This window comes from Giraffa tippelskirchi, chromosome 1, assembly GCF_054371585.1.
Source record: "Giraffa tippelskirchi isolate mGirTip1 chromosome 1, T2T-mGirTip1v1.2.pri, whole genome shotgun sequence".
Lineage (NCBI taxonomy): Eukaryota > Metazoa > Chordata > Mammalia > Artiodactyla > Giraffidae > Giraffa > Giraffa tippelskirchi.
Window position 1 is genome coordinate 30,359,053 of NC_137275.1, and position 16,960 is coordinate 30,376,012.

At 36.1% G+C, this 16,960-nt stretch overlaps 1 protein-coding gene across 4 annotated transcripts in view; it reads left to right on the forward strand.

Annotated features, from left to right (window-relative positions):
* Positions 1-14,977: 14,977 nt before the first annotated feature.
* LOC145514619 (UDP-glucuronosyltransferase 2A1) overlaps positions 14,978-16,960 on the forward strand; it is a 52,028-nt gene continuing 50,045 nt past the window's right edge. For 2 of the 4 annotated variants that reach the window (XM_081512901.1, XM_081512906.1), the window contains exon 1: positions 14,978-15,695. In XM_081512901.1, the coding sequence (XP_081369027.1) occupies positions 14,978-15,695 (718 nt within the window). The remainder of the gene's footprint in view (positions 15,696-16,960) is intronic. The other 2 variants (XM_081512874.1, XM_081512884.1) reach the window with 1 other exon arrangement.

Genomic DNA, 16,960 nt, shown 5'->3' on the forward strand with positions numbered 1-16,960 from the left:
ATTTGAAAGATATGAATGTTAAGACAAGTTAAAGCCAAATCTCGTGTATGGTTTCTTTTCCAAGTAGTTTATCTGACTTTAGGATATGCTGCCCCCAAGTGGATGGTAGCTCATAACACATGATGAGTACAGATTACTAGGTTTTTCATAATTTTGTTGATGGAGTAAAAATTAAGTTCACCTAGATGTAATTGTGGCTTTCCTGGTGCCTAAGACGGTAAAGAAGCCGCCTGCATCGCGTGTACCCCAATGTTCATCGCAGCACTGTTTACAATAGCCAGGACATGGAAGCAACCTAGATGTCCATCAGCAGACGAATGGATAAGGAAGCTGTGGTACATATACACAATGGAATATTACTCAGCCATTAAAAAAAAATACATTTGAATCGGTTCTACTGAGATGGATGAAACTGGAGCCCATTATACAGAGTGAAGTAAGCCAGAAAGAAAAACAACAATACAGTATACTAATGCATATATATGGAATTTGAAAGATGGTAATGATAACCCTATATGCGAGACAGAATAAGAGACACAGATGCATGGAACAATTTTATGGACTCTGAGGGAGAAGGCGAGGGTGGGACGTTCTGGGAGAATAGCATTGAAACATGTATATTATCATATGTGAAACAGAACACCATTCCATGTTCGATGCATGAGACAAGGGCTCAGGGCCGGGGCAATGGGATGATCCAGAAGGATGGGATGGGGAGGGAGGTGGGTGGGGGGTCCAGGAGTGGGAACACATGTAAACCCATGGCTGATTCATGTCAATGTATGGCAAAAACTATTGCAATGTTGTGAAGTGATTGGCCCCCAACTAAAATAAATAAATTCATAAAAAATAAATAAATAAATAAATAAATAAATAAATAAATAAATAAATAAAAAAAAAGAAGCCGCCTGCAATGCATGAGATTCAGGTTCGATCCCTGGGTTGGGAGGATTTCCTGGAGAAGGGAATGGCAACCACTCCAGTATTCTTGCCGGGAGAATTCCATAGACAGAGGAGACTGGTGGGCTACAGTTCACAGGGTTGCAAAGAGCTGGACATGTCAGAGAGACTAACATTTTCGCTTTTCAGATGTATTAGTGTATATTAAATACATTGTATATATATAAATATATAACATAAATATACAGATATATAATATAAAATATAAAACAAATGATGTGTACATTTATTCACAGACATACAAAACCAATATAAACTCATATATTTAATAGAAAACATCATGTTTATTCTCCAATAACTAGTTTCTTTGATATCAATCAATAAAGGCCTTTCAGGTTGGGGCTACTGTAATTTAAAAGATAATAATACCATACATTAAATTATTTAGCCATATGTTGTTAACAACCTAGAGAATAAGTTGACATGTTATCTAAAATAATTTGAGACAGAAATGATACAAATTGTTGCTTATTTTTGGTTATTAACACTTCTAAAAATACACTACAGTTTAATGTCTAAGATTATGTAATAAAATTTTTAAGACCATTGAGATAAAATATAACTGGGTTTCAAAAACTGGTGAAAAATAGTTGTTTTCACCAACAAAATTTCACTCCCTGGTTCCATGAGAAATTAGCAAAGCCAAAAATAATTATGACAAAACTCAATGATCAAAAAGATATCATTATCCTAATGATACTGTGTTTTAATTTGCTTTTTGGAAACCATTCACATTTGCAATATATCAATAATAACAGAATATTTTTTTCATGTCTTGGGAATTTATCATTTCAGAACTGTTCAATTAGGAGTCTAAATAGACTTAAATTATAGAAAAACTGTATTGAATGTATTACATAAAAATTTGACATATATTTCATGTTATATTCACAATTTTATAAGAAAAAATATTATTTCACATGTAAGAAAACTAACATAAAACAACAGACTGATTCAAAAAACTGGGAAAGGAGTATGTTGAGGCTGTATATTGTCAACACATTTAACTTATATGCAGAGTTCATTACTTGAAATGCCAGGCCGGGATGAAACATAAGCTGGAATCAAAATTTCCCTGAGAAATATTAAGTCTAGATATGCAGATGATACAACTCTAATGGTAGAAAGGGAAGAGGAACTAAAGAGCCTCTTAATGAAAGTGAAAGAGGAGAGTGAAAAACGTGTCTTAAGACTAACTATTCAGAAAACTAAGATTGTGGCATCTGGTCCAATCACTTCATGGCAAATAGAAGGGGAAAAAGTGGAAACTGACAGATTTTATTTTTGGGGGCTCTAAAATCACTGTGGACAGTAACTGCAGCCACCAAATTAAAACATGCTTGCTCCTTGGAAGGAAAGCTATGACAAACCTAGACAGATATTAAAAAGCAGAGACATCACTGCTGAGAAATGTCTATCTAGTCAAAGCTATGGTTTTTCCTGTAGTCACATATGGAAGTGAGAGTTGGACCATTAAGGAGGCTGAGTGCCAAAGAATTGATGGTTTTGAATTTTGAGGCCAGAGAAGACTCTCAGGAGTCCCTTGGACTACAAGATCAAATCAGTCAATTTTAAAGGAAATCAACCCTGAATGTTCACTGGAAGGACTGTTGTTGAAGCTGAAACTCCCATACTCTGGCCACCTGATGCAAAGAGCTGACTTATTGGAAAAGACCCGGTTGCTGGGAAACTTTAAGGACAGGAGGAGAAGAGGGCAACAGAAGATGAAATGGTTGGATAGCATCACGGACTCAATGGGAACGAGTTTGAGCAAATTTTGGGAGATAGTGAAGGACCGGGAAGCCTAGTAGTGAGTTTCAGTCCATGTGATCACAGAGTCAGACATGACTTGGAGACTAAACAATGAACAACAACAAGAACACCAAAGTTCTCATGTTAAGACCTCATCCAAGGATGTGTGTGTGTGTGTGTGTGTGTGTGTGTGTGTGTGTGTGTGTGTGTGTATTGCAAGGGAGGGGTAGTAAAGGTAAAATTACAGCATTTATAAGCCAACTACAACACATTTTTAAATTAAAGGCAAGATTCTTTCTTCATCCTGAACAGCTACATAGATAGAGAAATGGGCCTAGATAGAAATGTCTGTGTATGCAAGTGCGTGTACTACCAGGGGTGTGCACTGAATTTAAATTTGATGAGAGTGTTACAGTTCCTTTTAAAAAGATATTTGAGTCATAAAATCTAAATAGAACTAGGAACTCTAATTAATCAATCTTATGGGAGATTCCACTATAAAAGCAGGCAAAAAGCTTCGCCACAAGAGAACAAACTTTAAAAGAGCAAAACCTCTGCAATGTTTTAAATAATTATGAAGTATACATCTATGTAACCATTCCTTATTGTAGAACCCAAACACACCAAGAAATTTAGAAGATCCCTTCATCACCAGTTACTTCCCCCTTCTTTTCTTTCTTAACTACTATGCTAATTTCTTAATAATGAATTTTTTTGGCTTTTTTTCATTTTACCAGATAAGTATACATGACTAAACAATGTAGTTTAATGCTTGTTTTTATACCAATAAGAGGTTATTTGTTATAAATTTTTTTTATCAATACCCTTTATCAGGTTAAGAAGTCTTGTATTCTACAGTTTTGAAAAATCATGAAAGATGTAGAATTTAATTAAAGACTTTTTCTATAAAATTATCATATAATTTTTCCCCTTTAATTTGTTAATATTAAATATCATATTACTTGATTACCAATGTTAGACCTGAAACTCCTGGATAATTCTGACTTCTACTTAAAGTTGATTATACATTACTGATAAAGTTTTGCTAATATTTTATTATTTGCCTGGAGAAATACTAATAACTGAGTTTTCTCTAATTTCTCTTTCTGTGCCTTCTGAGGGAGAAGGAAATGGCAACCCACTCCAGTATCTTTGCCTGGAAACTCCCATGGACATAGGAGACAAATGGACTACAGTCTATGGGGTTGCAAAGAGTCGGACACAACTGAAATGACTAAGCATGCATGCATATACCTTCTGAATCAAGATTAACTACCCCCTTAGGAGAGACAAAGATGGAGAAGCTCTATACAGGCAGCAAAAACAAGACCGGGAGCTGACTGTGGCTCAGATCATGAACTTCTTATTGCCAAATTCAGACTGAAACTGAAGAAAGTGGAGAAAATCACTAGACCATTCAGGTATGACCTAAATCAAATCCCTTATGATTATACAGTGGAAGTGAGAAATAGATTTAAGGGACTAGATCTGATAGACAGAGTGCCTGATGAACTATGGACAGAGGTTCGTGACATTGTACAGGAGACAGGGATCAAGAAAATCCCCATGGAAAAGAAATGCAAAAAAGCAAAATGGTTGTCTGAGGAGCCCTTACAAATAGCTGTGAAAAGAAGAGAAGTGAAAAGCAAAGGAGAAAAGGAAAGATATACCCATCTGAATGCAGAGCTCCAAAGAAGAGCAAGGAGAGAGAAGAAAACCTTCCTCAGGGATCAATGCAAAGAAATAGAGGAAAACAATAGAATGGGAAAGACTAGAGATCTTTCCAGAAAATTAGAGACAGCAAGGGAACATTTCATGCAAAGATGGGCTCGATAAAGGATAGAAATGGTATGGACTTAACAGAAGCAGAAGATATTAAGAAGAGGTGGCAAGAATACACAGAAGAACTGTACAAAAAAGATCTTCACGACCCAGATAATCACGATGGTGTGATCACTCACCTAGAGCCAGACATCCTGGAATGTGAAGTCAAGTGGGTCTTAGGAAGCATCACTACGAACAAAGCTAGTGGAGGTGATGGAATTCCAGTTGAGCTATTTGAAATCCTAAAAGATGACGCTGTGAAAGTGCTGCACTCAACATGCCAACAAATTTGGAAAACTCAGCAGTGGCCACAGGACTGGAAAAGGTCAGTTTTCATTTCAATCCCAAAGAAAGGCAATGCCAAAGAATGCTCAAACTCCCTCACAATTGCACTCATCTCACATGCTAGTAAAGTAATGCTCAAAATTCTCCAAGCCAGGCTTCAGCAATATGTGAACCATGAACATCCAGATGTTCAAGCTGGTTTTAGAAAAAGCAGGGGAACCAGAGATCAAATTGCCAACATCCACTGGATCATCGAAAAAGCAAGAGAGCCCCAGAAAAACATGTATTTCTGCTTTATTGACTATGCCAAAGCCTTTGACTGTGGATCACAATAGACTGTGGATCACAATTAACTGGAAAATTTTTCAGCAGATGGGAATACCAAACCACCTGATGCTCCTCTTGAGAAACCTGTATGCAGGTCAATGAAGCAACAGTTAGAACTGGACATAGAACAATAGACTGGTTCCAATTAGGAAAAGGAGTAACATCAAGGCTGTATATTGTCACTCTGCTCATTTAACTTTTATGCAGAGTACATCATGAGAAACGCAGGATTGGATGAAGCACAACCTGGAATCATGATTGCCGGGAGAAATATCAATAACTTCAGATATGCAGATGACACCACCCTTATGGCAGAAAGTGAAGAAGAACTAAAGAGCCTCTTGATAAAAGTGAAAGAGGAGAGTGAAAAAGTTGGCTTAAAGCTCAACATTCAGAAAACTAAGATCATGGCATCTGATCCCATCACTTCATGGCAAATAGATGGAGAAACAGTGGCTGACTTTATTTTGGGGGCTCTAAAATCACTGCAGACAGTAATTGCAGCCATGAAATTAAAGGACGCTTACTCCTTGGAAGGAAAGTTATGACCACTGTAGACAGCATATTAAAAAGCAGAGACATTACTTTGTCAACAAAGGTCCCTCTCGTCAAGGCTATGGTTTTTCCATCAGTCATGTATGGATGTGAGAGTTGGACTGTGAAGAAAGCTGAGCACTGAAGAATTGATGCTTTTGAACTGTGGTGTTGGAGAAGACTCTTGAGAGTCCCTTGGACTGCAAGGAGATCCAACCAGTCCATCCTAAAGGAGATCAGTCCTGGATGTTCACTGGAAGGACTGATGCTGAAGCTGAAACTCCAATACTTTGGCCACCTGATGAGAAGAACTGACCTATTTGAAAAGACCCTGGGAAGATGCTGGGAAAGAATGAAGGTAGGCGGAGAAGGGGACGACAGAGGATGAGATAGTTGGATGGCATCACTGACTCTATGGATGTGAGTTTGAGTAAGCTCCAGGAGTTGGCGATAGACAGGGAAGCCTGGAATGCTGTAGTCTATGGGGTGGCAAAGAGTCGGACACGGCTGAGAGAGTGAACTGCACTGAACCCCTTTAGGAGAATATTTTAAATCACTTGTTCTTTGAATATTTGATAAATGTTTCCCAGGAATCCATCTGGTCTGGATCTGGAGTGTTTTTTTTTTGGAAATTTACTTAGTTCAGTTCAGTCACTCAGCCATATCCGACTCTTTGCAACCCCATGAACTGCAGCAAGCCAGGCCTCCCTGTCCATGACCAACTCCCAGAGTCCACCCAAACTCATGTCCATTGAGTTTGTGATGCCATGCAACTATCTCATCCTCTGTCGTCCCCTTCTCCTCCTGCCCTCAATCTTTCCTAGCATCAGAGTCTTTTCAAATGAGTCAGCTCTTCGCATCAGGTGGCTGAAGTATTGGAGTTTCAGCTTCAACATCAGTCCTTCCAATGAACACCCAGGACTGATCTCCTTTAGGATGGACTGGTTGGATCTCCTTGCAGTCCAAGGGACTCTCAAGAGTCTTCTCTAACACCACAGTACAAAAGCATCATTACTTCTGTGCTCAGCTTTCCTTATAGTCCAACTCTCACATCCATACATGACCACTGGAAAAATCATAGCTGTGACTAGACGGACCTTTGTTGACAAAGTGATGTCTCTGTTTTTTAATATGCTGTCTATGGTGGTCATAACTTTCCTTCCAAGGAGTCAGAGTCTTTTAATGTCATGGATACAATTACCATCTGCAGTGATTTGGAGCCCCCAAAAGTAAAGTCAGCCACTGTTTCCACAGTTTGCCCATCTATCTGCCATGAAATGATGGGACCAGATGCCATGATCTTAGTTTTCTGAATGTTGAGCTTTAAGCCAACTTTTTCACTCTCCTCTTTCACTTTCATCAAGAGGCTCTTTAGTTCTTCTTAACTTTCTGCCATAAGGATGGTGTCATCTGCATATCTGAGGTTATTGATATTTCTCCCGACAGTCTTGATTCCAGCTTGTGCTTCCTCCTGCCCAGCATTTCTCATGATGTACGCTGCATAAAAGTTAAATAAGCAGGGTGACAATATACAGCCTTCACGTACTCCTTTTCCTATTTGGAACCAGTCTGTTGTTCCATGTCCAGTTCCAACTGTTGCTTCCTGACCTGCACACAGGTTTCTCAAGAGGCAGGTCAGGTGGTCTGGTATTCCCATCTGCTGAAGAATTTTCCACACTTTATTGTGATCCACACAGTCAAAGGCTTTGGCATAGTCAATAAAGCAGAAATAGATGTTTTTCTGGAACTCTCTTGCTTTTTCGATGATCCAGCAGATGTTGGCAATTTGATCTCTGGTTCCTCTGCTTTTTCTAAAACCAGCTTGAACATCTGGAATTTCATGGTTCACATATTGCTGAAGCCTGGCTTGGAGAATTTTGAGCATTACTTTACTAGTGTATGAGATGAGTGCAATTGTGAGGGAGTTTGAGCATTCTTTGGCATTGCCTTTCTTTGGGATTGGAATGAAAACTGACATTTTCCAGTCCTGTGGCCACTGCTGAGTTTTCCAAATTTGTTGGCATGTTGAGTGCAGCACTTTCACAGCGTCATCTTTTAGGATTTCAAATAGCTCAACTGGAATTCCATCACCTCCACTAGCTTTGTTCGTAGTGATGCTTCCTAAGACCCACTTGACTTCACATTCCAGGATGTCTGGCTCTAGGTGAGTGATCACACCATCGTGATTATCTGGGTCGTGAAGATCTTTTTTGTACAGTTCTTCTGTGTATTCTTGCCACCTCTTCTTAATATCTTCTGCTTCTGTTAGGTCCATACAATTTCTATCCTTTATTGAGCCCATCTTTGCATGAAATGTTCCGTTGCTATCTCCAATTTTCTTGAAGAGATCTCTAGTCTTTTCCATTCTATTGTTTTCCTCTACTTCTTTGTATTGATCACTGAGGAAGGATTTCTTCTCTCTCCTTGCTCTTCTTTGGAGCTCTGCATTCAGATGGGTATATCTTTCCTTTTCTCCTTTGCTTTTTCACTTCTCTTCTTTTCACAGCTATTTGTAAGGCCTCCTCTGACAGCTATTTTGCTTTTTTGCATTTCTTTTTCTTGGAGATGGTCTTGATCCCTGTCTCCTGGACAATGTCATGAACCTCCATCCATAGTTCCAGTTCATCGGGCACTCTATCAGATATAGTCCTTTAAATCTATTTCTCACTTCCACTGTGTAGTCATAACGGATTTGATTTAAATCATACCTGAATGGTCTAGTGATTTTCTCCACTTTCTTCAATTTCAGTCTGAATTCTGGCAATAAGGAGTTCATGATCCAAGTCACAGTTAGCTCCCAGTCTTTTTTTTTTTTTGCTTACTGTATAGAGCTTCTCCATCTCTGACTGCAAAGAATATAATCAATCTGATTTCGGTGTTGACCATCTGGTGATGTTCATGTGTAAAGTCGTCTCTTGTGTTGTTGGAAGAGGGTGTTCGCTATGACCAGTGCGTTCTCTTGGCAGAACTCCATTAGCCTTTGCCCTGCTTCATTCTGTATTCCAAGGCTAAACCTGCCTGTTACTCCAGGTGTTTCTTGACTTCCTACTTCCAGTCCCCTATAATGGATACAGGGACAAATAGATTTGCTATTCAGTTTTGGTAATATTTTTCCACTTCTTATTTAATTTTATTATTTAACTTATAAATGTTTAAAATTAATCAGTGTTTTAACATTTCTCATGCAGGGTAAGTTATCCTGTGGTACTTTAATTCCATGTACCCCCTCATGACTTTACATGCTTTTATTATCAAAATTTTTATTACCTTCTCTTTTATGCTTTTTTAAATTTCATGAATTTTTTCTGTTATATTTAATTAATAGAGAGATTTAAAACACATTAACCAGTTTCTTTGTTCTCTATATAAAATACTATGTTCTACAAAAGGTTAATTCTCTTGGCTCTCACAGCTATGGAGAAAAGTCTTTAGCCTTTGGTTTTAAAACACATTAGTGGGTTATATAATTTTCTGGGTATATATATATATAATTAGAAGAATTTTCTTTTAATACTTTATAGATGTCACTCTACTGTTTTCTAACTTTTATGGCTTATAATAAGTCTGTTCTTATTTTTTAATTTGTTTCTTTGTTACTAATGTGCTTTTAAAATTTTCCATCTCTTTTCAAGATTTTCTCTTTTTCACTGATATTCAACATATTGGTTATAACATGCTAGAGGGAATTTTGTTTGTATTTTCTTTCTCTTTTATTTTTTAACTTGGTTAATTGAGCTTCTTGGATCTATATGTATGTGGGATTCATTATATTTGGAAATAGTTTAGCTATTATGTCTCTCAGTACCTGATTCTATCTAGAGTCCTTCCATCAAGGACTCTAATTACATGTTTGGTAGGCTGCTTATTCATTTTCTTTTTCTTTTTAAGGGGAAGGTTGGTTAATTTTCTCTCTGTTTCATTTTGTGTAGCTTCTGTTACTGTATCTTCAAGTTCATCAGTTTCTTTTTCTATGCTATGCCTTGTTTTCTGTTAATCTTGTCAATATATTTCTAATCTTAGATGATAGTCTTCATATCTGGAAGTTTGATATGGATTTCTTTCTTATTTCTCTCCTCATGTACTTATGCTTTCTTCTATCTTTTTGATGATAAGTTATTTATAATAGCTTTCTAAGTCCTTGTCAACTAATTTTATTCTCCGTGTCATTACTGGGACTCTATGAATGAGATATATATCTTGTTAAAAGTCAGATATTTGTAGTTTTTTTAGTGTCTCTTAACTTTTTATTGTGAGTTTATCTTGGTGAGTGCTGAGATTTTTGTCCTCTTTTAAATATTTTGGGGTTTTGTTCTCCTAGATATAACTTTTGAATTTGATACATTAGACACTTGCTATTAGGTTGATTCCCTGGAGAAGGAAATGGCAACCCACTCTGGTATTGTCCTGGGAAACCTCGTGGACAGAGGAGCCTAGTGGCCTACAGTCCAGGGGGTCACAAAAGTGTCAGACACTACTTAGCGACTAAACAACAGTAAAACATCTATTGCTTCTTTAAGATCATGTGTTCCAATACACTGCTTCACTTTTTCCCCAGGGCTGTCATTTCTTAGAGTTACACAATACAGGACAAAGCAAGGGGTTTTTTTAAAAACAGGATATATAGCTGAGGAAACATGTTTTTAATTTCACAAAAGGGAGGAATTTAAATATATTGTGCTGGCAGATATGTATGCTTACATTTAAGGGCGCTATCTGAAGGCAATAGAAGAGCAAAACAAGTGGTTCACTATATGAAAAAAGTGAATTGAAGAAATAATTTTGTCTGCTGAGTGTTAATCTTTTCTCTACTCTGCATTTTAAATCCATGATTTCAATTTTCCATTGACTATTTTTCATTATTCCACTCTCCAAATCTCAAGCAATATTAATCAGTTCTATTAAATGGGCAACAATTTCTTTTTATTCAATATTTAGTACTTACATACTCAGAGTCAGAGTCTGAAAATGGAAAGGAAGGGAGACTCAGAATTTGAAGAAGATGTAAAATGCAAGTCAAAACTACAATGAAGTATCACCTCACACCTGTTACAATGGCTATAATAAAAAAATTTTACAAGCTAACAACAACAAATGATAATAAGTTTTGACAAGGCTGTGGAGAAAAGGGATCTCTTGTACACCATTGCTAGTAATGCAAAATGTTGCAGCAGCTACGGAGAATAGTATGGAGAGTCCTCAAAATTAAAAACAGAGCTATCTTGTGATTCAGCAACATCACTCCTAGGTATACATCCCAAAGGATTAAAGTTAGAATATTAAAGAGATATTTGTACTCCCATGTTTATTACAAGAGTATTCACAACAGTCAAAATATAGAAGCAAGCCAAGTGTTTATCAACAGATGAATGAATAAAGATAATGTAGTATATACATACAAAATTTCCTTATAAATTAAGCTGCTGGCTTATGAGCCATGTTAAAAAATATTAATTAATTTCTCTTTTACTAAACATATTCTTTGTAAGTCAGAATTGAGTTTCACATTTCATCAAGTGCTTTTTTTCATAGAGAGACAATTATATAAATTTCTCCTTAGTTTTAGTATTAGATGGAGAAGGCAATGGCAACCCACTCCAGTACTCTTGCCTGGAAAATCCAATGGATGGAGGAGCCTGGTAGGCTGCAGTCCATGGGGTTGCAAAGAGTCAGACACGACTAAGTGACTTCACTTTCACTTTTCACTTTCATGCATTGGAGAAGGAAATGGCAACCCACTCCAGTGTTCTTGCCTGGAGAATCCCAGGGACGGGGGAGCCTGGTGGGCTGCCTTCTATGGGGTCGCACAGAGTCAGACACGACTGAAGCGACTTAGCAGCAGCAGCAGCAGTACTAGATATACAATATTAATGTGTTTCCTTTCAGTGACTCTTTTCGGCAGCAAACCCAACTTAACTGTAATGTATTTTTTCAATGTTTTCAGAATATATTGGTAATATATTACTTAAGATATTTTTATTAACAATTCACATTTCCATTATTAATCAGCAACAGATAGATGTCACCTCATTCTGGCAATAAAAACAATATTTATTGCTGCATTCAAAATTCACAGGGCATAAAAAAGATAAACATTTTGTCTCTTTTTTTGAAAATTACCCTTTAATCACATTATGATTAAGCACTTAATCAGTTTCTGTAGTCAGATGGCCTACATTCAAATCCTGACTGTGAGCAAATAACATACTTTCCTATGCCTTGGATTTTTCATCTGAAAACAGATAATAACATTACCCTCATCAAAAGACTGTAAGAATTAAATGAGTTAAGGTATGTAAAGTACTTAGAATGACACATGGTATACTGGAAATGCTCAATAAATGTTAAATTATTTGCATCAAATCTAATAAAAGTATATTTTATAAAAAAAGGCTGGTTGATTAAAAAATAGGAAGAAGAACTGAATAGACATATTTCCAAAATGGAAATGCAGATGGCCAACAGGCACATGAAAATATACTCAACATCACTAATTTTAAAGAAATACAAATCCAAATCACAATGAGATATTAATTACCTTACACCTGAAACAAGGTTATCACCAAAAAAAACTTAAAGAACAAATGTTGACAAGGAAGGGGGTGAAAGGAAACCCTTGTACACTGCTGGTGGGAATGTAAGTTGATACAGCAACTAGAGAAAATAATATGGAGGTTTCTCAAAATACTAAAAATAAAATTACCATATAATCCAGCAATTCTACTCCTAGGCATATATCCCCAAAAAGCCAAAAACACTGATTTCAAAAAAGAAAAAGAAAAAGAAGAAAAGATATGTGCACTCCAAAGTTCATAGCAGCATTATTTAAAATTGCCAATATATGAAATCGACCTAAGTGTCTAACTCAGATGAATGAATAAAAAAGATGTGACCTATACAGACAACGGAATACTATTTGGGCATACAAATGAAGGAAATGGCAACCCACTCCAGTATTCATGCCTGGAGAATCCTATCAACAGAGGAGCCTGGCAGGCTACACATCACGGGGTCATAAAGAGTCAGACATGACTGAAACGACTTAGCACACATGCTTAAAAAAATGAAGCAACATACATCAGGTTGGAGGGCATTATGTCAAGTGAAATAAGTCAGACAGAGAAAGACAAATACTGTATGATATCCTTGTTGAATCTAAAAAATACAACAAACTTGTGAATTAAGCAAAAAAGAAGCAGACTCATAGATATAGAAAACAAACTAGTGGTTACCAGCAGCAAGAGAAAAGAAGGAGAGGGGTAACATAAGGGTCATAGAGTAAAAAAAAAATGAAAAATCAAAACAGAAACAAATAGTTTCCAGAGAACCAAGGAAAGAATACACATTTAACAAAAGGTTAATCTGCTTTATAATGTAATGGGTGGGGAATGCAAAGAGTAAAATGATCTGTATAATCTTTTCCCCACTTAAGATCATAATTCTCACATTTGTGCTTACTCAACTAGCATTTATCTATTCAACTTCTTCCTAATCAGTGAGTGGTTTTAACCTTCTGGTTGGAAACTTCAGGTAAGAAATTTTTAAATCTTACAATAAGCAGTACATAAGAATGCATAATGTATACATGGACTTTGTATTTTCTTCTAAAAAGCATCAATCATTACAAGGTTGACAGTTAACTTTTGGTTTGTTTTATTACTTCACTTGAAAAATTTTTCAGGTTTTTTTGAAATAATTTGAGAGTTCCTCCCCACCTTGACTTCAGTGTTACACTTCACACAAACATATACATATGCACAGTTTTCATAGAGATCATTTTACTGGGATGACTTGATTCTGCATTATTTTGTGTGAGTTACACAAATTTATATTGCACATTTTATTAATATACTGTGTCAGCATGTTTGGCACAGTTTATGGTTCATATATATATATATTCTTAATATAAATTCTTATATTATATATATATATATTCTTAACAACTATAAGGCACCTGTGGCACCTGTATATATATATATATATATATATATATATACAGGTGCCTTATAGTTGTTAAGAATACATGATATACTTTCATGAGGTAATCTATCCTAGTGTTTAATACAGTAGGTTCTGAGAGCAAAGAGCCTTAAGACTGTTAATACCAGTTTCTTTTTATTTTGCTTTATGAATTTATTAAGTTACTCAACTTCTCGGAGAAATGATTGCTTCTTATTTGGGAAGAAATTATAGTACCTACCTCACTGGATCTTTTTTTCTTCTAGTGAAAAACAAATAAGATTAATACATGTAAAGCACTCTGCATAATATATGACACATAGTAGAGCACTTAAATGCCAGCAACTTTAAAAATCTGAGTCTAATTGTAAAGTAGTTATTCACAAAGACTTAGCTAACTTTTGAGCAGCATTTTCAACAGATGCATGCTTGAATTAGCAATTCTCTTCAAATAGCTCCAATTCACATGTAAAATTGCCCACTGTCTCTTGTATGTTACTTGTAAGTGGTTTATTTAGTAATTTTTTGTCAGTGATTCATTAACATAAAATATTTTCCTAAACATATTATTAAAGTACCAATTAACATTACAGTCACTTATATTTGTTTGTACTTTCCATTTTGTAAGTATTCCTTGCAATAATTTTATCTATTAATGGGGCTCTCCTTCTGACTCAAATGGTAAAGAATCTGCCTACCATGCAGGAGACCTAAGTTTGATCCCTGTTTCAGTAGGAACCCCTGGAGAGGGGAATGGCCACCCACTGAAGTATTCTTGCCTGGAGAATTCCATGGACAAGCCTGGCAGACTATAGTCCATGGGGTTGCAAAGAGCCAGACATGACTGAGTGACTAACATTATCTATTAGTAATTAAAAACTTCTTAACAAGCTTAATTGTTGCTAGTGACATTATAAAATATATATTAAATAAAATCTATAGCATTAGCAACTCTACATTTTTGAGTAAGTTCTGGCTCTGTCTGGAGTTTTGGTACCTAGGTCTGAGTGGAGAGTTGAAATACACAGTAGCTTTAAGCAGCCTACCAGTAATAATTTAACAATTATAAGATTCAAAGGAAGGGTTGAAGGATCGAGTTCAAGAAAAGCATAAGAGAGCAAGATTCATAACCAAAGCTAAAGCACCAGGCTGAGAAATGACACAATAAATTTGTAATTGTCATAAAATTATGATTATAGAGCTACCACAACTAATGTCATTTTTTATAGATAAGTTCTGAATCAAAAAATGAGAAGTAATTTGTCTTTCTTTTTTGCTTAAAAAGCAGAGCAATTTGTTTTTGTCACACCTCATCAAATCTTCTACATCAAGCAACATCATGTTGAACAAGATCATTCTACTGTTGTCGCTTCAGATAAGTCTCCTAGGAACCACTTTTGGTGGGAATGTTCTGATTTGGCCAATGGAAGGTAGTCATTGGCTAAATGTTAAGATAATTATAGATGAGCTGATTGAAAAAGGGCATAATGTGACTGTCCTAGTTGCTTCTGGTGCACTTTTCATCACGCCAACCACTAACCCATCTCTGATATTTGAAATATACGAGGTACCCTTTGGCAAAGAAAGAATAGAAGGAGTGATCGAGGACTTTGTTTTGACCTGGATGGAACACAGACCCTCTCCTTTAACCATTTGGAGATTCTATCAAGAGATGGCCAAAGTCATCAAGGACTTCCACATGGTGTCCAGAGAAATCTGTGACAGTGTTCTCAAAAATGAAAAGCTAATGGAAAAGCTGAAGAAAAGCAAATTTGAGGTCTTGGTATCAGATCCAGTCTTTCCTTGTGGTGATATAATAGCTTTAAAATTGGGAATACCATTTATCTACTCCTTGAGGTTTTCTCCAGCCTCAACAGTGGAAAAACACTGTGGGAAAGTACCATACCCTCCTTCCTATGTTCCTGCTATTTTATCAGAACTCACCGACCAGATGTCATTCACTGACAGAATAAGAAATTTCATTTCCTACCATCTACAGGACTACATGTTTAATACTCTGTGGAAATCGTGGGATTCCTACTATAGTGAAGCTTTAGGTATGTTACATCTTTTATTATTTAAGTTTGAACAAACAGCTTTGTATCACTTCTCCTCTGTTTCCCTATGGCTATTCTTCTTCAACCCTACATATTGATTACTATCTATTACTATCATTTGCTATCAGAAATGAAGATAAAAGATACTATGCTTTGGAACTACAATGTGCTGTTTTCTAATTTTATGGACTTGTAGATACCAAATAAGTTCTTTTATGGATAACATTTTGTGACAAATACCAAAGTTTAAAAATAGGACTAAATTCTCATTTAGATACTTTATTGAATACAGAAATTGCTTAGAAACTCTAGTGGGATGTGGAAAAACCTGGAAGAAATTAAGCTTTCTACAAGCCCATTACCAGTATAAATATTTGTGCGTGTGTGTTTAAAATGATTATATGTTTATGAAAATGTTTGATTGTTGCACATAGACTTTCTACTGTGTACTAGACACTCTCTAGATAGAGAGGTTACAACAAGGGCTGAGGTCAAGTTCCTGGCTTCAAGGATTTCACAGTTAAGCAGAGAAACCAGACATAAAAATGAATATTTACAGTATAAGTGATATGAGTAATAGAAATATGTATAAAGGACAGAGATAGTATTAGATTGGCCAAAGAAGTTTCTTCAGGTTCTCTAATGTCTTATGGCAAAAATATAAAGGAGACAGGTGGTATGTGACAAGAGAGTGGTATTCTAAAAAACTTCAGAGTTGAGGTGTTCCATCTCAAAAGGAAATTTCAGGAATTTTCCTAAAAACTGAACGTAGGGAAGGAAGCAATGTGCCCAATATTGTGGAGTCTTAAAACAGCATATGTGTATTGGATATTATTGATGTTTCAGTATTCAGTATTCTTGAAGGTCAAAGTGTAAAAATCAGGAAGCATGAGGAATAACTTTGGATATGTCAAGACAGCAAGAATTAATTTATTCAATATGTATTTACAAAGCCTCTAGTATGTTATGCTAAAAATTTTGGTTTTTAGCTAATAAGTAGTGGGAAAGTTTAAAGAAAGGCATTATGACTGGACTGTATTTTATGTAAAGTATTTAGATAGTTGTGGACCTCGAATGGAAGGTTGTTAGACGTAGGCCTTTGCATCAGTCCTGGAAAGATGTGATAAGAGCATGCACGAGTGAAGTAGCTTATAAACAGAGAAAAAAAATGCAGATAATGCATTTAGGAGAACAGGCTCATGATAACCAGTTTTCAATCAGGAGTGTGTGACCATGGAGGTGTAATTAAGCTTCCTTGTACCTGC